Consider the following 21,377-nt stretch of genomic DNA (forward strand, 5'->3'; position numbering starts at 1 on the left):
TCCATGATCGCGGGCGGACCAGCTTATTACCGACTGAAGCTCAGTTGGCAACCTATGGAATATGCCGTCCTCCAACCTTTGGTTGTGTCTGATCCCGTCTACACTTACAACGGGTGAGAGCTAGTAGTCAAGGATGCCCATCTCAAAGAACATTGTCAGACATGCGAGCACCAGGGTACTGAGCCTTGAGACCTTCGTCAAGACTGTGGCCTCCCACCTGCATGTCTTTGAAAGCGGGGCAAGAAAGGTTCAGCAAGGCCGTTCCAAGAGCGTCGGTGACCATGCTGAGAGGCTTTTCGATGATTGTAAAAATGGTAGACAGGGAGTTTGGCGAGACTGTCTTGAGAATTTCGAAGACGAAGCACAGCAGGTTGTTGCCTTCCAGGAGCTTGGAGAGGCTCAGGACGCCACCCGTGAGGTCGCCAAGGTTGACTCCAGCGAAGCTGTTGATCTCCCCCATATTGCCTCCGATGCTGTGGATGGAGTCTGTCAGTTGATGCCTTCTGCACAGGATGGAGAAAATAGCTAACCTCCCCAACTCGGGGTGCTTCAAAATCAAAGCAACGAGGTCCAAGTTCAAATGGACCAAGGTGTAGTCGACTGGCATACGATACCAGTTCTCCGGGATCCTTTCCCAGCCGCGGTTGTACGTGAGATTCCCCTCTTCGCCCTGCACGGCGAAGAAACTCTTGAGGGTTTCCTTATCTACAGCGCGGTCAATATCCAGCGCCCCCATGCCAAGATGCGGAACACTTACTGAGGACACCGTCAGGGTTCTCGGAAGAGTAGTTTGAAAACATGCGGCAGGCGAAAAAGTAGGCTGCGTTGCGAGCGATCATGCCGGTGAAAGGGCCGTAGTAGAAGTTGGGGTTGGTTTCAATGGATTCTCTGAAGCGGATGGAAGACCGCTCGCCGAAGAGGTCCATGTTGTAGTCACCTTCGCCGGGCGACATGTCGTAAAGCGCCTGAAACTGATCCATGACCATTGTCGAGGCGTCTCCCGTCATGTACAGGTCGGCCCGCGTGAGGGATGCGTCGCCCTCGATGATGTTGTGAGAGCCATTGAGGCCCCGGGGCGCGCCGAGAAGCCCAAAGACGTTGTCGAGGATGTTGTTCGACGAACGGGAGACGTCGCCGATGGAGAAGCCGGGGTTGACCGACAGAGGGTTTCCCACAAAGACGGTGCCCAAGATACCCAAAATCGCCGCAATGTCGATGCCCATCCCGAAGACCCGGTTGATGGCTCCCGTGACCTCTGCGATGCCGGTCACTCCGTCCCGGCTGATGTAGCCATGGTTCGCGAGGGCATTCAGACCCGGGCAGGGGCCACGCTGGTCGCCCTTTTCAAAATTTGGCGGAATGAACCTGTGCTCGCCGGCCACATCGATCGGGGTGGTCATCGGGTCGAAGAGGAGCCTCTTCTCGTGGGTCTCATGGAAGACGCCGGCCAGCTGCTCTGAGAGCTCCGAGTCAGCACCGTTTTTGAGAGCCTCATTAAGGTAGGCGGGGAATGCGACCACTCCGCTGCCAAGGTAGGGCAGAAGTGAAAGAAGGTAATGTGACTTCATCACGAAGTTGGTGAAGAGAGCGTGGGCAGCAAATCGCTGGTGTCTAAACGAACGACTAGTGAGTGAGTGAACTATAGGAAAGAGATTAATGGTCTAAATGGGAAGGATTGCAAATCAAGACGACGTTCTTGGTCTCTTCTTTTACCACCTAAAGCTGACAAGGCTAGTACTGCGGGTTCCAAATGTGCCAGATTGAGATCGACCTGACTCCGGCTTGCCCTGGGCCTCAGAAGAGTGTCCGCCGTCAACCACATAGGTATGAGTGTTCACGACGTCCCGATTCCGGCCCGCAAGCAAGGCCGCCGGACCGTTTCCTCTCGAGTTGCGAGTCTTCCTCAATCGGCCAAGCCCCCACACTGGACCAAGATTTGATTTACACCGTAATGGCCCGAACGGGCAATGTCGACGCCGCGACCGACTATTAGGAGAACTTGAGCAGACAGGTTTACAGACCCCCCCTGTTGCATAGGGGCAAGCGAAGTCACGCTGCTTGAAATGAGGAGCTGCATGTTTAATGTACCGCGAAACCATTCAGTGTTAACAACTCGAGTGATCTGCCTTCACATTGCCCAATAACCCAAAAATTCAAGCCTTGAAGCATTTACTGCTTAACAGATACACGGGGAGTTAAGGAAGCCTCCGCGGGTCTCTTCTAAGTAGCAGTAGCAATGGCCGACATCTCCACTGACCAACCGCATAGGCTGGCTGGCAGGAGTACGGCCATTTGGCCGTATCTAACCGCTCTTAGGAAGAGATACTCATAAAAAAAAAAGAGTCAGCTTTTACCCCATAAAGTGCACTAACAGTTCCCCTATCAAAGCGCCAAGTACACTATCTTAATCCCTCCACAAACTAGCATGGCCCGAGAAAGAAAAAAGCAACCAACATGTAGAAGCAAAAATCAAATAAAAATAGAGAGATAGAGGTTAGGTGGGAGTTAGGAGTAAGGGGTGTGTTTTTAAGGCTTTGAGAGATAGTTGGGTAAAGTGAGAAACTGTTGGTGATACAGCAAAATAGTGTACTCGGCTGACAGCTAGACAGCGTTGCACCGAGACGCCTATCGTACGGAGTAGCGTGCGCTCAGATTCTGGACGATAGAGATACCGCTACAGCCCCTGAACGGTGCAACAATCCCGACTCCGTGGATCAAGCGATGAGATGTTCGGCGTATTAGGGCACAATATCCGTATATGTATGGTATCGTGGATCCCAAGACAGTGTCTGATGAAACTGGGTCATCGCTTGCCATTATTGAATTTCTAATCCAGCGCAGAGGATCATTAACAATCCCGTATCAAGATGATGGGAGACAATTTTGATGAAAGCACCCACCACACTAGGCCGGCATTGTTGACCGTTTTCATCAACGTAACCCACTCTCCATGGAAGCTCCTGTGGGCTCGAAGTCGTAATCATATACTCCGTGTTCTACTAAGGCTAGCACGGGTCGCAGCGGCAGGGTATGAAACGCAACCCTGTCTGTCAAAATCCACGATGCTCCTCTACCCACCATGGAACCCCCCCCCCCCCCCCCCCCCCCAGGGTCCGGTGCCCCATCTCTAAACGCTTTGGGAGGTGAAGACGGCATGCAACGCTGTCGTATTTCTACGGGCGTCCGAGGTGGCATACACTTCAATAACGGATGCATGTTAATTGTCCGAGTCCAGAACGGGTTAAAGTGTTTTTAAAAAGCACAAACTTATATAGTGAAGGCCAGACGTTAGCACTTGTCTGATGCAGTAAGTCCATGCTACCTCGTCGATGAGCGCCCCCAAATTGGACGAACCGTATTTCCAGCCAAGTCCTTGGGGCCTAATCTGTCTTCGACAGAGTAGGAGCTGCCTCCCTCTATAGTACGGATACCGTCGTGCGAAATGAAGCACCTTTCAGCCGTCTTGCTCACACTGCTTTGGTGTCAAGGCGTGTGGAGTCTTACCGAAACCATGGACACCCCGGCGCCGTTAGATACTCCTCCATTGTGCGGCGTAAGTCTTGCACTATCGACAGTCATTGAAAGATCTCTAACTGGTAGTGTCTAGTTGAAATGCATTCAGCAGGTGACGATGGCGACAGGCCTGTGCCCACTTACCAACACGACTTGCCTCTGCACCGATGTTCAACTGAACAAGCAAATCTCGCTTTGCGTGCATTCCAACTGCACCGTTCGAGAGGTGTTGCGTATGTTAAAGTCTCTCGAGCTCGTCCCGATCCTTTGGTGTACTACGTACTGACGGTTTCTTGAAGAGGTCCAGCGCTACACGAAACACGAGTGCGGCGCGCCATCCCGTGACCGAACCGCTTTGGTATGGATCGTCGGCACTGTATTTTTGGCCCTCGGGCTTCTTGCGTTCGTTCTGAGAGTAGTCTCCAAGATTTTTCTGGGTAGCCAGACTTGGGGTCTCGAAGATTGGGCGATACTATTAGCTGTGGTATGTTGACTACAGTCCCTCTCGCTTTGTGGAAGAGAATACTAAACATATCTGCCAGGCCATCATGATACCCCTTAATGGTCTTTCATATCCTAGTGGGTCCTTCCATGCAACAAACCCTTGCCCGAGCCTAAGTTAGTACTTACTGGTTGATACAAAGTTTCCCGAGTTGCCTTGGGCAAAGACGTTTGGAACGTTCAGCCTAACGACATTACGCAATTCTTATACGTACGATCTGATCTCGATGCTTTCATAATGACTGAAAACTGATCGCAGTTATAGATTTTCTATTGGCAAGAAGTTCTCTACTTGGGTGCTTTGCCTGTAACCAAGATTTCTATTCTTCTCTTTTATCTCAAGATCTTCTCCAAGAAGGAGATAAGACTCGGCTGTTGGGTTCTTCTTGGCCTCAACATAGCATACCTTATCGTCTTCGAGCTCACCTGCGTTTTCCAGTGCAGGCCCGTCGAAGGCGCCTGGAAAGGATGGGACGGGGAGTTTCCGGCAAAGTGCAACAACATCAATGCCCAGGGCTGGGCAGCCGCCATTGCCAACATTGCGTTGGATTTGGCGACCCTGCTTCTTCCCCTCAGAGAGCTTTACAGCCTTTCTCTTTCCCTTAAGAAGAAACTCATGGTCATGATGATGTTCTGCGTGGGATTCTTGTGCGCCCCCCCCCCACGGCTCCGAAGATGTCGTATGTGGTGGCTGACATTGTTTATAGCGTGACCATCGTCAGCATTGTCCGGCTGGACTCTTTGGCGACTTATGCCACAACCAGCAACGTGACTCGTAAGCAGTCCTTTTCGTTCGAGCAGAAACTGGCATTAACAAACCATAGAGGACTACGTTGAAGTCGGATACTGGAGCACAATCGAAGTGCCGGTCGGTATCATTTGCGCTAGCATGCCTGCCATCTACTCCCTGTTCAGCGTCGTGTTCCCCAAGGTATTCGGCAGTACGCAGAGGGGCGGCCTGTCCGACTACGCCAATCTTTCAGAGCCGACAGACCCGACCTCTGGCGCCTTGAAACTACCAGCAATTCGAGTTCAGAAAGAGTTTTTCCTCAAGTCAGGGCGTCGAGGCGATGTTTCCTATACGGACCACGAACTGTCCCAACTACCTTTCCGCGATCCAAATTCACGCTCGTCACAAAAGAAGCTAGCAACCACCCTCGAGTCTGTCTGAATATTAATAGTATTGTAGGCTTATTGGCGTTCTGGTTATCCTCTATTGCTAATATCTAAATAAAAAGGGTTCACCCCCGCCATTCCCTCTGGTACATGGTATTAGCCTGTGGAAACAGGCCATGAGAGACCATCAGCCTACCATACACCGTATATTATAACTCGTGCTTATCGAAGTACAACTGAACTACATGGAATGTTCTTGTCTTTTTTTCTTTTTGCTGATAAACCTGCACATCATCAATTCACTGAAACAGTGCACCCTGTTTAACCCAATCATATGTCTCCTCTACGAAACTTTGTTCGGGTAGAATCTGACACTAACAAGTGGAATCTCACACTAGTCAATGGAATTTGAAACTAGCTGATAGAACATCAGCATCTCCAAAGATGCGAAAGATGGGGGAAGTTGTCATTGGCCACCTTGGGTTGAAGTCCCAAACACGAGCTGTGGAGACAGTCTGACCGTTGATTACTTTTTGTACTGTAGGTCTTGTCAAGCACGACACGACTCTCCGTTCAATCCAACTCAGATGTCTCTGCCGGTCCTCTGAGGGTGCAATCTTCATTCTCGTCCCCGGGCTCTAATCTTTTGTGAAAGTATCAGTGGCACCAAGTGGGGCCTCACCGTCTTTCTAGAGTAACCATGCAGGAGGTTGGCCCCCACTCGGGCGAAGAAAAACAGGATAATTACCTTTTACCTACCTACCACCACCGTCGCGATGGATCACTCAGCTCTTGATACACAAACAAGGCACGATTACGAGGCGCTGACGGGTTTCTCGAGCCAAAACTCTCAAGCACAAGAGAAAGATGGCCTTTTTGCCCACATTGGACGTGGTATTGAATTGCTGGAAGTTGTGGTGTTTTGGTGGTGGTGGACAAAGGTATCCTGTTTTTTCCCCCACCCGAGTGGCCCCCCCTATATTATGGTACCTACCGTAGCCACTCGATAGTTAGACATTCCACTCTTTCTCAGGCTAACGGTATGGGGTATTGCGGCCGCTGGAAAGGGGTTGGCGTGCTGGCAGAAAGCAGGGATCTAGAGGTGGCAAAAGCAGGGGTTAGTCATGTACGTCAGCAGCAAGTTGGGTAGCAAGGGCCAGCAAAGATAGGAAGATACCTAGGCTAGATAGGTGGGTTGACCGCTTTCTATTATAGACCTAGCTTGGACAGGTACGCTATACTCTATCTATACGGATACCGTTAGCCCGAACAAGAGTGGAATGTCTAACTATCGAGTGTCTACGGTAGTATCAATGTCATTGTGATCATCTCCCTTGCAACATTAGTCCAGCCGGGGGTCCTCGGAAGCGTTCCGCCGTGGTACCAAGTGCAAATCAACCTTGATGCACGGCCAACTGCTCATCAGCCGCCAGGTAACAAGAGGTAACAAAAGGTAACAAGAGGGAGGTAACAACTGAGAGTAAACTTGGCATTCAGGGTCTGTGCGCTTTACTACTGCGCGGGCCATTCCTAAGAGGAACGGTAGATGCGTTGTGCAATGCGAACAGTATCTTAAAAAGTCTTATTAGAAGTTGCGGTGCCTGCTGTGCAAATTCCTTCCATACGCCCTGGTCTTTTGGGGTGGACGTACATGTGTAAGAGGGGTAACTGGCCTCAACAGGACTAAGCAATCGTTGTTGCTCCCATTTCTTGAATATTTCTACACTCGGCACGGCGAGTAGGAAACCAGCTTTAGCGACTGAGCATGGGGTACGGATACATACACGACTATCCACATGGACACGCCATGGTCGTGGATGCCTGAGTTGAGTGCCTTTAATTCAAGAGGGACCGGCAAGGCTAAGGTACAAAGTCGCAGTGATGTAACGGCAGCTTTCAAGACTCCCTTTCTTCAAATAAGATGCCTCCTGAGACTTGAACCCTTCAATTGTTCGACTTCCAGAGACTGGGCTGGGGAGTCGGGTCGTATTTGACCCCTGCTGAGCTAGCATCTGCCTTCCCTGGTCTTCATATTCCCTTAATTGGTTCGTGGTCTCGGCGTCGTTGAAGGTTTTTATTCTATGGTCATATTCAAATTCGTTATCTACATCCCAGGCTCTGTGTTTTGAGGCTCTTATAGACTCCTTCATGCATTTGTCACTCTTTTGTTGGACGGAGATAGTGCTTCACAGCACTAAACATGCACTTTTTCGCTCGGTATCGCGCTTTTTGTTGTCGTAGCTAACTCAAACTCCACTGCATAAGCCGGAGCGGCATCAGACACCAAGACATCGGTATTGCTGACTCTCGAATCAATGCTGGTTCTTGGAGATCTTCTGAAAAGTGGTCTTGTCATGAACGTCATATTGTCAGATACGCTACCAAACAAAATTCCAATGACTATGGCTATATTGTTGTCGATCCTTGTCCGGCAGGAGAGCTCGTCTTTGCTAACCTTCCCATTTCTGGCTATAAGGTCCTGATGATCGATACCGGTAGGAACTCAGGAGATCCCTGACATTTTAAGTTTCAGAACTTCATCTCATGTTGACTAGGTTCGAGAACGTAGGGTTAGCTTTTCTAAGCGTTTTAGGGTTAAGGCTACTGCCTGGATAATCTGACATAGGTAAGCAGTCGAATAGAGACTCCAAAGTAACGCACCAAATGACCAAGGGAAGCTTGTATGTTAGCATGGATCAACCAGTTGAGATGAAGCCACTTCATTTTTGGACGTACCTAGTCAGTCGAGTGATTGAAGGCTCTCTTTACTACTAGTACTGTTTACTGCCCACGACTATGCGCGGGCGCCTTGTACCACAAGATGGACCTGACGGGCGTTAAATAATAATATCACCATCATCATCATCACTGCCCACGACTAACTTGATTTGTGGTGTTCCTCAAAGACTTGATTTTGAACACTACCAGCGGGTCTCACAAGTACCACCTCGACGTCAAAATTGACACTATCGGACGTGAATGGTCTTGATTAACTCCTTATAACATCATTCTGATGTTTGAAGGTCAACAAAACTTGCTTTAGCGAGAGCAGCGACAAGCTTTTAGCTATCGGTGGTGGAATTTCTTGAAGATTTCAACCATAACCATGTCGATTCCCGTTCCGGAGTGGCTTCCTCCACAGGATCTCGTAGCGCTGATTAGATCAAGAAGAGCATCTATGCAACCAACACATCGACATTTCCATCTGCTCCACACTTCCGTGACCGAAGGTAAACTCAATCCATATCTGTGGCGCACCGGTCGTGTTGTTGTAGTAATTACCCTGCTACTACGCCTCTGGATCGCTGGTCACTGAGCATATCACCCACGAGGACCAAAGCGGCAACAACGCTGGAACTATCACTCTTCAATGGGGAGATATTCAGCTCATTTTCTTTGTAACAATGATGATAGTGTCAGGAGCGGTGAAAATGCCGATAAGGAACTCCAGAACACCTTTGAAGACTTCGATTCCATCTTTCAAGTCTCTGAGAGTTTCGTCCCCCTAAACAGCAGCTTTCCGGAGGTGTGGCCTGGCAAAAGTCATCAGCAAGGACGGCGTCCAGCAGGACCTGAAGGACAGGACGTAGGGACGCGACGCGTCATGCATGTGCCCCGTCGGATCTTCAGATGATCCTCTGGCAGATCTAGACTCCAACTTCAAGGTCCGTGGCTCAAGAGCCTGAGGGTTGTTTCCGATGATATTGGAATAGGGCGGGGTAATCAGGACCATAGATAGCAAGGATTACCACCGATTGGGACTTGGATACGCCAATTAGACGCAAAGGATATAAGTTGAACGGCAGACAGATAGAGGAAGAATTAACAAACCTTCACACTATCTTTTTAAGACCTACCTTTCCTTAAACTAATCAACCTTAAGCCTTCTAGATGACCGACCTTCGAACGTGATAATAACACAAGACTGATTAGGATTGTTACTCTTCTGATTAGTGTCAGTATTGACTTAATTAGCCGTCTAACTCCCCTAATCGAGAGTAATTATAGCTCCGATTAGGAAACCCCGTACGCCGATTGGTGAGGAATCTTGTGTTGCTTGTGTAGGTTATGGTGTTCTCTCTTGATCACCGCATCGCATGACTCCCAAACTGCCCTACACACTTACAATATCTTTCTCAAGTTCAACGGCTTCAAAATTGTGCTGTGGCTTTATACTATTTCAGAAAATCCTGCATGTCATACCAATGTCATTATTGAGTTGGCTGGCTGGAATATACCCATTTCGCTGATGCAGAATGCCCACCCGCGTAACATATCGCGAGAAAATATCATAATTACCACACAAAGATATCTCATAGCTGACACTGGAACTGCCAGTATGACAAACTGCTTTGCAATACGTGTCTACAATGAGTTGCAATCATTATGTGAAGACTTAGCAAGGCCGTAACCCTTTTGTTAGCAGATTTCAAGATAGCTAATGCAATCAATGCGACAAAGGGCGGTCTTCGAAGTTGAGCGTCAATATTAACAATCAGTTCTCAAGGGGGGTTTCAATACACCTAAATTGTACGCTCTCATTATCGCTAAAAGTCTACCGCTACCTTTAACAGTATGTGTGGAGGAGCAACGATATCGCCATGGATAGTGGTGGTATTGGTGATATGTAACTAGGAGAAAAGACTGCTGGCTGGCAAGGTGAAGAAGCTGGTGAATCCGGTGGTCACGTGAGTAGACCTCACCACCAACACCTCCCCTCAGCTCTACCTGGCCAGACTGCTATCGTACATGATGTGAAGCCTCCCCTAAAAACTGTATTTGTATAGCCTTAAGCTAGGATAGAAGATCCTCTAAGAGCGCTAGAGGCACCTCTGATGAAGACAGAGGTAGGACGCTGCTTACAGCAGGCGTTAGTGCAGTAGTAGCAATAGGCCTTCTTGTAAAGCTCCTTATAGTAAGGGTGGTTAGTAGGAATAAGCTCTAGATAAGTAAAGTAACACTTATTATCTTAATAGTTAGCACTATAATAAGTACATATAACGCTATCCTTAGCCTTAGTAGCCTTAACTTTAATAAATACAGACTTACTAATAAAGTTAATAGAGTTAGCCTTATAATAGAGGTCGTTAAGCAGATCTTAGAGCTTAGCCTCCTAAGGCTTAATAGCAGCGTACTTATTAAAGACCCTAGATAAGGCGCTGTTATTATAAATTAAGTTTAGGAGAAAGTAGAAGTGTATAGCCTTCTAGTTAGTAATAAGATTATTAATACTATAGGTTATAGTGTAGAAAGTCTTAAGATGCTTAAAGAGATCCTTAGAGTTATTAACATTAAGGCGTCTATAGTTATAGATAAGGTTAGTAATAGCGTTACCTAACACCTAAGGGATAATAGCCTTAAGCTTGCTTATAAGCTTGTAGGGGCAGCAGCTGTTAGGGGTCTAACTAGACCCCTTAAGGCAAGGAAGGATAAGGCCAACGCTGTTAATAATAAGGCCATAGGCTAAAGCTTAGCCTTTTTACTACTATTTATAGGCAGTTAGGTTGTTAGTAAGAGCAGGAGCAGCTACATTAGATTTAGCATACTTAAGAAGGTTATCTTTATTAAGAAGGGCCTTAATAGCAAGGAGCTAATAGCAATAGTTCTTTTCGCTATAAAGGACAAGAATACTACCAAGACAAAAGATAGCAGGCACTATAGTAATAATAGTTACTTAGCAAGGGCAGGGGGCCCTTATTATTAATAGGTATAGGTTATTATTAGCAGGGATAAATTTACCCTATTATAAAAAGTAAAGTTAATAGTAGCAGGGGTGAAATCTTTACCCTGTTATTAGCCTAATAAGGCAGGAAGGTAGGCAAAGTCAAGGCAACTCGTTATAGGCAAAATCAATAGATTCGTTATTATAAAAAGAAGAGGTCTAAATAGCTTTAAATAGCGTTAGAAAAAGGAAGAAGGTAGAGGCCTAGGCTTATAACCTGTAGAGGAGCAACAATATCGCTATAGATAGTGGTAGTATTAGTAATATGTAACTAGGAGAAAAGACTACTAGCTGGCAAGGTGAAGAAGCTGGTGAATCCGGTGGTCACGTGAGTAGACCTCACCACCAACAGTATGGGTATTGATACATGGGACCGGAGGCGCCGCGACTCAGTGTCACGTGACACACCCCGTTCCACCAGCTATGTGGCCCTTCTTTTTACGATTTGTAGCCCACCCCATGTTTTAACTATTTTTACATATATACGTATATGATTATATTTCACCATCACGCCGTTCAAAGAGCTTCTTAACATCTACGAATCATGACGTTTGCATCGTCTGAAAACCCCGGCAAAGCTGCTGCCGTTGACTTATTGTCTATGCTTCTAGTCTTTTCACAATCTTTATTCATTAGCATTGGTCTGTGGAATGTATAAGAACATGTCCCCTCATATGTGTCACTCTTTATGCACCACTTGTGAGCAGGAATGGGGATTGGGCATGCTAGTTTCAGATCGTAGTGAAGCATGCTAGCATGACTCCGATTATGTATATAGCGACTAACACCCCAAATTCTCCTCATCTCAGTATCCGACTGACGTCGGTCACGTTGTAATGACCCACTGAGGCTCAAATGCTCATGGGTATCTGTGCTAAGTGATGGAATATCTGCGATGACGGAGGCATTGCATTGGATCCTACACCCAGAGACCCCTATGCAGTGATCGGCGTCGATCGGTTGAGGCTCTTGTACAGTCACTGTGCATTGTTACACAGCTGCTCAACGACCGTCTTCGGACTGGTCAACTCGTAACCAATGTCTTGCAAATTCAGGTCCGATTCCAGCATTATCCGGGTTAACATATTCCGTACGTAAATCTATCTTATTGATTTCCTTGGAACTAGAGAGTGAGCACAGCATGGCTATGCTCGAGTTGCAGAGCGTTTTGCGACAGTGCATGAATTAATAGTGAGACAGCTTCATAGGGCTAGCCAGCAAGGTACGTATAAACATAAAGCGATCTCCCGCCATCGAATTTCTTTCTTGAGAAATGAGCGTACGGATGATTCTTATGCTACGAAATACCTAGAGAAGAGCCGCTTAATGAATGGATGCATAGTTTCACAGCTACGTGATCTGGAAACAGAAGCTTAGTGCATGAGCTGGGTCGTGCTAACACCCCAGAGGTATTTGGATAGTCATGAATGACTTTTTTTGATGGGACTAGTAATTAAATATGGCATTGAGTTCATCTAGTGAACGTGAATATTGTGTAAATATGTGTCATTTGGATCTTGAGGAACGCTGTGCCAGGTTTACCCATGCCAAAATACAGCAAGCTGCGGGATGAACGCGATCCCCGACTCGTAATAAGACGTACGATATCGGCAAGCATGGGACACGGAAGCGCATGGAAGAAAAGCGGCTATTAGTCGAGAATCCACGCTGCGGAACTCGTGAACGGATAGTTCGAAATTGGCTTTGGAGCGGCAAAGGCCATGATCAATCACCAGTCCAGAGTCATCTTTGGTGTACCTGTGATCATCAGAAGAGCTCACTCGACCAGGGATCGACTCGAGGTCATTGCAAAAAACAGAAAAAAGCTGCATATCCGTATAGTTCCCGGCTTTGACTAAGCCGGCAATAGAATGGACCAAACTGTGCGATGCTCGTGCATCAAGGCTGCGTACAGCCCATCGCGATCGAATTGTTTGATCCACAACCCCCATCACGAGATCAATATTGAAGAGCGCCAAGAATAGCTTTTACTGCTACCAACACAAGAACAGAGATTCAGAAACCGCCTGACCGTATTAACAAGCAAAAATTTTCCGCGCAAGGGGTTGGTTCTCCGATACTTGCATGGGTCAACTCCACAAAGCTCGTTTTTTCCCCACGGGTGGTGTGGTCAGCTGTGCGCGGGCTGCAATGGAGATTCCATAATCCTGCTGTGATCGAAATCCGAACGCGGCATTCATCCCGGGGGTGGGTGCTGTGGGATTATAATGACGCATAATCCTCTCACGAGACCTCGGCGTCCTGGGACATGGGGATCGGCTAGACAGAGTTGGGCTCCAACAGCATCGTCAGTGGCTTTTAAAGTCTTGGCTGAGAGCCACCCTACGCTCGAATAGGACGACGAACTCGTGCCAACAGCCGTGGTTTTACCGGAGGCAGGCTTTCCAATGATACTTCATGGAAGCTTCTCCACCAAAAGCTCCCTTTCGAGCACAAGCACCCGACCTCCAGGGGGTCCCCAGACGAAGAACAGGGCCGATTAGGAGTGCGGGGAAGCCGGGGGGTAACACATGTTTCTCTCCGGTTTATGACGACCGGTTCCGTGGTGTCGGCCCCCGATCCAGGGGGGTATGAACAGGTTCCCGTAAAGAGATACTCGAGCCGCCATGGAAAAGTGATTCCAGATCAAAACCTGCGTGTCCGGTGCCTCTAGTGTCGGCGTAATGTCGGGCCTCCACGATGGCCTCGATCCACAGTCCACTCATCTTGACAGCGGGGAGCGGGGGAACTGGGGTCAGGATGGGGATAGGAGCTCAATGGGACCTCTTTGCTTGAAGGTTGACTGAGTTTTTCAAGTTGGGACGGGGGTTCGCGCGGAACAAGCTTGAACAAGCATGGAGTCTCCAGGTGTCCCAGCCGTCACCCGATTCGCATCCCCCACAAAACGCAAATTACTCGTTTGAAGCGTTTGTTTTCCTCCGAGAAGCGGGCTTAATGCTACACGACGACCAAGGGCCACCGACACTGCGCTCTTCACAATTACTGAGTCTGGACTGTACAGTGTAAGTCTCCCCACCACGACCGTGATCTGAATCGGAAAAACACGGAGATGCGGTAGGCATCTAACCAGACTAACCAGACAATTTTGTCGGTGAATCTGGAACTCCTCAATGACTCGGTATTCTTGGTCAGGACTTGACTCCTACGAGTATGACTAGTCATGGAAGCTACGACTGAAAATCGCCCCCCGGCGCCCGGACATCTTCAAGCCATAATCGTCATGGAGACGTGGAGATTGGGTAATGTTCAGTAACCCCACGTGTGGTGAAGATTTCTTCTGCCCCGGACTTCTCCGTAGCGATCCAGATATGCACTGGCAAATCTACGGCTAACATCCGTGACGAATAACCCGCCTCTCTCTGCCTTGGCCCTGGCGAGGTCCTTCGAGCATCCAGCGGTGTGGGGCCGACTTGGAGTGAATGACGATGCGGCTAACCAGTGCAAACACAATCATGTTCAGGTTACCCGGACTTGCGAGGTCCCGCGCGGAGTTGATGGAGGGTCAGTCGAGTTCTTCGCACCGTAGGAGACGGGGATATGGTGGACTGATGCTGGTGTGCCATGGATGAGGATACGACATATAAAGTCCGGCATGTAACGCCCGATCTCGAAAATTCAGATCCCTCAGCACAAGCACCAGGCCTCAGTTCAAAGGATATCACAATGTCCGCCGCCCTGTCTCTCTTCCTTTCCGGCCTTCTGTTGGCGCCTTCGGTCAGCGCACAAGCGTATGATGCTGGAGAACGAGCCGACGATGCCTTCAGCTATATCCAGCCGCTGAACACCACCATCCTCGGCCCCTATGGCCATTCCCCGGCCGTCTACCCTTCCCGTAAGTGCTTTGAAACTGACATTGTACGGAGGAACTGAGCTGACCGTTAATGAAGCGAACACCACGGGCAGCGGTTGGGAGGATGCCTTGGCCAAGGCTCGGGCTTTTGTCGCTCAGTTGACGATTGAGGAGAAGGCCAACGTGGTCACTGGTCAGCCCGGTCCTTGCGTTGGAAATATTATCCCCATTCCTCGCCTCGGTTTCCAAGGTCTCTGCCTTCAAGACGGCCCTCTCTCCATTCGTGTGGCCGACTATGCTAGCGTCTTCTCCGCGGGTGTGTCTGCTGCCTCTACCTGGGACAAGGACATTCTCTACGAGAGAGGCCTCGCTTTGGGCAAGGAGTTCCGGGCCAAGGGCGCCCATATTGCTCTGAGGTCGGTTTTACAATCCTACATGTTCTCTAGCATCGAATGTCACTAACCGTCAAACAGCCCCGTTGCTGGCCCCCTTGGAAGAAGCGCTTACTCTGGACGCAATTGGGAAGGCTTCTCCCCGGACCCGTACCTGACCGGTGTTGCCATGTACCAGACCATCACTGGCCATCAGGATGCCGGAGTCCAGGCCACCGCTAAGCACTGGATCCTGAACGAGCAGGAGACGATGCGCAACCCAACTTTCGACCCCAACGGCACCTCCACCGACATTGTCGAACAGGCTATATCTTCCAACGTCGACGACCGCACGATTCATGAACTATACATGTGGCCCTTTGCTGATGCCGTCAAGGCACGTGCTGCCGCTTTCATGTGCTCGTACCAGCGTATCAACGGCTCGTACGGCTGCCAAAACTCCAAGTCTCTCAACGGCCTGTTGAAGACTGAGCTTGGTTTTGATGGCTACGTCATGTCTGACTGGGGAGCGTGAGTTTTTAACCTACAATGCCATACAGTCAACCGAATGATACTAATATGTCGAACAGTACGCACACTGGTGTCGCTGCCATTGAGGCGGGTCTTGACATGGACATGCCTGGTAAGAAACACCGAAAACGTGTTCGTTCCTGAAAAGATAACCACTAACATGTTCGCAGGTGGTCTTGGAACCTACGGAATGAACTGGGCAAGCGGCTCTTTCTTTGGTGGCAATGTCACCACTGCCGTCAACAACGGCACCCTCGATGTCAGCCGCGTCGATGACATGATCCTCCGCATCATGACCCCCTACTACTGGCTCGGTCAAGACAAGGACTACCCCACCATCGACGCCTCGTCTGGCGACCTTAACACATTCTCCCCCAAGTCCACGTGGACCTATAATTACACCTTCACTGGCGAGCGCAGCCGTGACGTCCGTGGCAACCACGGCGAGCTGATCCGCAAGCACGGCGCCGCCGCCACCATCCTGCTCAAGAATGAGAACAAGGCCCTCCCTCTCAAGGCGCCAAAGTCCATTGCTGTCTTTGGCAACGACGCCAGCGAGGACACTCAGGGCCTCCTCAACCAGAATGACTTCGAGTACGGCACCCTCTCCTCCGGTGGTGGTTCCGGTACCGGTCGTCTCACCTACCTCGTCACCCCGCTCGAGGCCATCAAGGCCCGTGCCGCCAAGGATGGTGCTCTCGTCCAGCAGTGGCTTAACAACACCCAGCTCGCAACAACCGACATCACCACCCTCTGGATTCCCAAGCTTCCCGAGGTCTGCCTCGTTTTTCTGAAGACCTGGGCCGAGGAGGCCGCCGACCGCCAGCACCTCGATGTCGACTGGAACGGCAACGACGTTGTTGAGAGTGTTGCAAAGAGCTGCAACAACACCATCGTCGTCACCCACTCCTCCGGCATCAACACCCTCCCCTGGGCCGATCACCCTAACGTCACAGCCATCCTTGCCGCGCACTACCCCGGGCAGGAGTCCGGCAACTCCCTCGTTGACGTCTTGTACGGCGATGTTAACCCCTCCGCCAGACTTCCCTACACCATCGCCCTGAACGGCAGCGACTACAACGCCCCTCCCACCACTGCTATCAACACCACCGGCTCTTACGACTGGCAGAGCTGGTTCGATGAGAAGCTCGAGATCGACTACCGCTACTTTGACGCCCGCAACATGTCCGTCCGCTACGAGTTTGGCTTCGGTCTCAGCTACACCACCTTCGAGCTTGCAAACTTCGAGGCCAGCCCCGTCGAGGACAACATCACTAGCGTCCCCGAGCAGCGCCCCATTGAGCCCGGTGGCAACCCTGCCCTCTGGGACACCATCTACAACGCCACCGCCTCCATCACCAACACTGGCGAAGTCGAGGGCGCTGCTGTTCCCCAGCTCTACGTCACCTTCCCTGCCGACACCACCCCTGCCGGCACTCCTCCCAAGCAGCTCCGTGGCTTCGAAAAGGTGCCCCTCGCCGCCAGCGAGACCAAGAACGTCGGCTTCCCTCTGATGCGCCGCGACCTCAGCTACTGGGACGTCGTGTCGCAGCAATGGCTTATCCCTGCCGGCGAGTTCACGCTCAGCGTGGGCTGGAGCAGCAGAGACTTGAAGGCTTTCGCCAAGATTACTCCGGTGCAGGCGTAAAGGTCTCGTTTGCCAATGTTTCTATGGGGAGAGGGAAAACATACGATGCATGAGTTATGACCTTTGTAAATATTAGTAATATGTGAATAACAGAAGAATAAAACATTTTCCTGTTAAAATTTTTCATGTGTGGTAACTCAGAATAGCAAGTGCTTAGGGATAAGATTTGATCACACTAGGTTCCTTCGAATTAGGTTGAAAGAGGTTTATGGCGTTGGCCGTCAAACGCGTGATGGATTTGAAATGAACAAAATGCCTACAGACCAGTCCTGTGCCTTTTCCCCTCCGGATTGGAAACGCCACCAGAGTCTAATAGATAGTATACAGAAACGAGCCATGGCTTTCCCGATATGATGCCATTTGGGCCGGATCGAGTCAAGACGATAACGTCAAATGGCAAGCGGTTTGAAAAGTCCATGTCGCCATTTTTCTGATAAGCAATATCAAGGAAAACGCGTGATTTCACTGGTCGTGCTCTAGTCGATGGACTCATTTCATCCAATGTAAATATTACTCTCTTCTTTTCCGCATGGGGGCCAAGGCTTCCGAGCAGTCCGGCTTCGCAAAAGTCATTGAAGCACCCTTGGCCAACCTCTAGTTTCAAGCCTCATAGTTCAGACGATGCCGCCACAGCAAGGTTCCGGTACCCTCTAGCCGAGGGCAACTGCGTTTAGAACGCGGACTTCCCCAAGTCCATGGTAGACAATGTCGGCATATAATAACCTTCTTTGCCCTACTGGCGGGTATTTGAGTGTGCAGTTGCAACCGTTCTTTGTTTGATCTCCTTACGTTTGACGACATGTAAGATGATGGTTCCCGAAGAGGACGACATTCTTGAAAAGGCTTCCGGCGTGGGCTTGTCTTATTCGACCACAGTTGCAACCGAGCACATGGACTTGGTAAGAGCATACTCTCTGCCGCGATATCCAGCGAGGGTACCGCAATGGTCGCTAACAAATTGCAGGTGCAGCGGGTGTTGTTCCATCTGAAGACTCTCTATCTGTTTACGAAGAGCGATGTCAAAATCGTGCTCGTGCCCCAGGTCATCTTCATCACCTCGGCGATGCTCAGCCGCGAGCGTCTCACGACGGTTCCCAGCCAGACGGTGGGCGAGGCTCTACAGCGACTGCCCTTGGCCATCTTGTGGATATGGGTCAACCTCATCGTGTGCGGCATCTCGAACCAGCGTCTGGAAAAGTCCGTGATCGAAGACGAACACAACAAACCGTGGCGCCCGATCGCCGCGAGACGACTCACCGCCGAACAAGTGCGCAAGCTGCTCCTGGGCATGATTCCGTTGGCGGTCGGAATGAGTGCTGCCCTGGGCGGGTTCAAGTCGACCGTGTCGATGATGGCGCTACTCTGGATGTACGACGACCTCGACGGCAACACCTACATCTGGGGGCGCAACGCCCTCAACACGTGTGGCATCATGTGCTTCGGCTCTGGGTCGCTGGAGGTCCTCTCGCGGGGAGAGCTGCTCCCCACCGCGTGGGGGTGGATTGGTTTGACGGGGGCCGCGATCGCGACGACGGTCCAGGCGTTGGACTTCCCGGATATGGAGGGGGACAGAGCGCGAGGTCGGAAGACCGTCCCGTTGCTGTACGGCGAGGACGTTGCTCGCGGCGGTCTCGCGGCGATGGTCCTGTTCTGGTCGGTCGTGTGCTCAATCTTCTGGGACCTCCAGCCCGTCTTCTGGGGCGCGCCTGTCGGCGTGGGAGCCATGATGGCTGTATTGACTATGCTGCGGCGGAACGAGAAATCCGATGGTGTTGTGGCGAAGTTGTGGTGTTTGTGGATGTCCGTTTTATACATGCTACCACTCCTTTCTCCATAAGGATACACGGAGAATGGACTGTGAGTAGGCTTGTCAGAGGCGCTCGACCCGAAAGGTGATGCGAAAGGCCTGCATTGCAAGGCGTTATGTGTCTTGTAAAACTATTTACGAAGGCGCGCCACATTTAACAGCCTTCGAAGCTAAGATGTTGGGGATACATGTAACCTGCTGTAGTAGCTTGAACAACTTCTACATTATAAAACAGAACTGTCATATACTATATGAAGTAGCGTCTTACTCCTTACTTATATATCTTACTGATATTCACTAGTCTATTAATTAACCAGGTAGATATCCCACTTAAAAGCTTCATACGTTAAGAAGAGGCAAAATCCATTCATTATTCCTCCTATGTAGGGAGAGGAATCTATCTTAGAAAAAATACTCATATTGAACTGCTCATCTTAACCGTTTTCATCTTTGAACTTGAGGGCGTATTTCAACTAAGTAGCTGTGGTTATCTGCTGTTGCATATGCTCGAACGTTTTTTTGACTACCTAGTCGAATTACATAACCGTCCAGAACGGCATATTACGAAGCGTACGAGTACTACAAGAACGTTAACTACTCAAGAAAGGTGCGACGACTAACTGAACTACAAGCTTGTTAGGCTGTGAACCTCGCAAAATTCGCTAACAACGAGTAAGATTAGCCCACAAGGGAATTTCGTCTCGTGATCTACCGAGGTCGCGTATGAGAGCTCCCACAGTACTACATGTAACACTAATCCCGCAAGCATTCATCATTGGGTGACGTTCGCGTGAGAAAAAACCCGGTCGCTAAAGCTCTGTCGTGTTGTCATGAGTCGTTACAGTCCACTTGGTACTGCAAGCCCTGTTGTTTGAACCAGGGTTCCTTCGAGAAGGCTGGGGGCGGATTGAGAGCTGCCACGGCGTATCCGCACACTCCTTCTCTGAATCCAAAAAAACTCCATATATGGGTAGGAAAATTTTGTTGTCTGAGAATATGGGAAGTCTTGTGGTTCTTTTGCGTTGGTGGCCTCTTTGCGCGCTCGGAACCACGTTTCGAACGCGGGTAGGCATATGGATCTCGCGAGATTCTCGATTACTGCTGCGTAGAAATCACACCACGTACCAGCCACGATAGGAACGAACTGGCCCTCATCCACGAACCCTTCACTTTTAAGCGCTGGACTGTTCAGAATGTTCTCTTTCTTAGGCAATTATAGGATGGGCGCTCTCTCTTTCCGAAAACGTCGTCTCCCAGAGGCTCCTCTTTTCCCGAGTCGTTTACTCTCTACGAGAACATTTTGGACACCCCAGGAATGTCTTACGGGGCCTTGATAGCTTCTATGTTTGCTTCTGGTCGCTTTGCCGGTAAAAGGAAACGTATTCTGATAGCATCGCTCTCCTTAGCACAAGGCAGGCGGAGCTTCTTTACCCCGTCGTAGTACCTATCTCGCTCCCCGTGGGCCCGAAACTCCCCTGTGAGTCTAATGAGGCTTGTGGAGGTGTATGTGGCTTCCTTCTAAGGGGTTCTTTTCTTCTTTATCAAGGCGCTAATGCCGGTCACCACTTAGATCGCCGGACGGCTGTGATCCTTCGCAAGGCCAACACTTGTGGGGCGACCCCGAGTGGGAACTGTTGTGGGAGGGCTCCCTGGGTTTGGTGTTGTTTACCCACTGTATCCAACCGAGCTTCGAGTGTTATCGATCTAGAACTGGAACCAGAACGAGGAGAACTATTACTTCCATCTCTGATTCATTCCCTGAGCTTCTGGGCGTTGTTTTGCGTGACTGCTCCGGTGTACTTGTCCGCGAGCCATTACTCGAGCATGCCGTCGGGGCCGTACGTTTCGTCGGTACCACCCAGAATGAAGAAGAACCGAAGACCCTGTAAGGAATCTCTCCTTACTTTCGGTACTAGAAAGTCTCGCCCATGGTAAGTAGCGGAACTGGCCAAACTGCATGACTCGAAAAGAGTGACAAGCACTTGACATTTTGCGTCCATTCAGATAAACTACCAATGACGTGGACAAACTCCTAACATGGCTTTCCTAATCCAGCAAGGGATTATGCGTCGGCCTGTGCGACGCCCACAGTATGCCATGTGGGCTCAAATGCATGCTGACATGCGTACGTCTTTTCCTGAGTCCGCCGTGTACTTGTAGGCTTCTGCCAGTTTGGCGATGACACATGAATCCATGGTCTGTGTCCAAGATGCTCCAGAAGAGGTGGCTTCTTGCCTGTGGGGGGGAGGGGGCTTTTTTCTTTTGTTTTCTTTTTCTTTTTTGATTTGTCGAAGCAAGTAGTCTTGTTGTTACCGACTTTTGGTTCGAGCCGAAGAACAGTAGATGTGCGTTAACCG

The 21,377-nt window shown here is 49.9% G+C and overlaps 4 protein-coding genes across 4 annotated transcripts; 3 read left to right on the forward strand and 1 right to left on the reverse strand.

The window, feature by feature from the left end:
- Positions 1 to 142: 142 nt before the first annotated feature.
- On the reverse strand, positions 143 to 1,568 carry GLRG_07732 (oxidase; the record flags this gene model as incomplete). Its single annotated transcript, XM_008098291.1, has 3 exons — positions 143 to 473; positions 531 to 705; positions 758 to 1,568. The coding sequence occupies 3 exons, from the start codon at positions 1,566 to 1,568 to the stop codon at positions 143 to 145; spliced, it is 1,317 nt and encodes a 438-aa protein (XP_008096482.1).
- A 1,943-nt stretch (positions 1,569 to 3,511) lies between these two features.
- Positions 3,512 to 5,185, forward strand: GLRG_07733 (CFEM domain-containing protein; the record flags this gene model as incomplete). Its single annotated transcript, XM_008098292.1, has 8 exons — positions 3,512 to 3,553; positions 3,608 to 3,746; positions 3,813 to 3,997; positions 4,056 to 4,092; positions 4,158 to 4,225; positions 4,280 to 4,662; positions 4,722 to 4,789; positions 4,839 to 5,185. The coding sequence occupies 8 exons, from the start codon at positions 3,512 to 3,514 to the stop codon at positions 5,183 to 5,185; spliced, it is 1,269 nt and encodes a 422-aa protein (XP_008096483.1).
- A 9,351-nt stretch (positions 5,186 to 14,536) lies between these two features.
- On the forward strand, positions 14,537 to 17,213 carry GLRG_07734 (glycosyl hydrolase family 3 N terminal domain-containing protein; the record flags this gene model as incomplete). Its single annotated transcript, XM_008098293.1, has 5 exons — positions 14,537 to 14,705; positions 14,761 to 15,079; positions 15,137 to 15,565; positions 15,625 to 15,677; positions 15,736 to 17,213. 5 exons carry the CDS (start codon positions 14,537 to 14,539, stop codon positions 17,211 to 17,213), a joined length of 2,448 nt encoding a protein of 815 aa, XP_008096484.1.
- A 943-nt stretch (positions 17,214 to 18,156) lies between these two features.
- On the forward strand, positions 18,157 to 19,050 carry GLRG_07735 (UbiA prenyltransferase; the record flags this gene model as incomplete). The annotated part of the gene is made up of 1 exon (XM_008098294.1): positions 18,157 to 19,050. The coding sequence occupies one exon, from the start codon at positions 18,157 to 18,159 to the stop codon at positions 19,048 to 19,050; it is 894 nt and encodes a 297-aa protein (XP_008096485.1).
- Positions 19,051 to 21,377: the final 2,327 nt, after the last annotated feature.

The sequence above is a fragment of the Colletotrichum graminicola genome (genome assembly GCF_000149035.1).
Source record: "Colletotrichum graminicola M1.001 genomic scaffold supercont1.32, whole genome shotgun sequence".
NCBI lineage: Eukaryota > Fungi > Ascomycota > Sordariomycetes > Glomerellales > Glomerellaceae > Colletotrichum > Colletotrichum graminicola.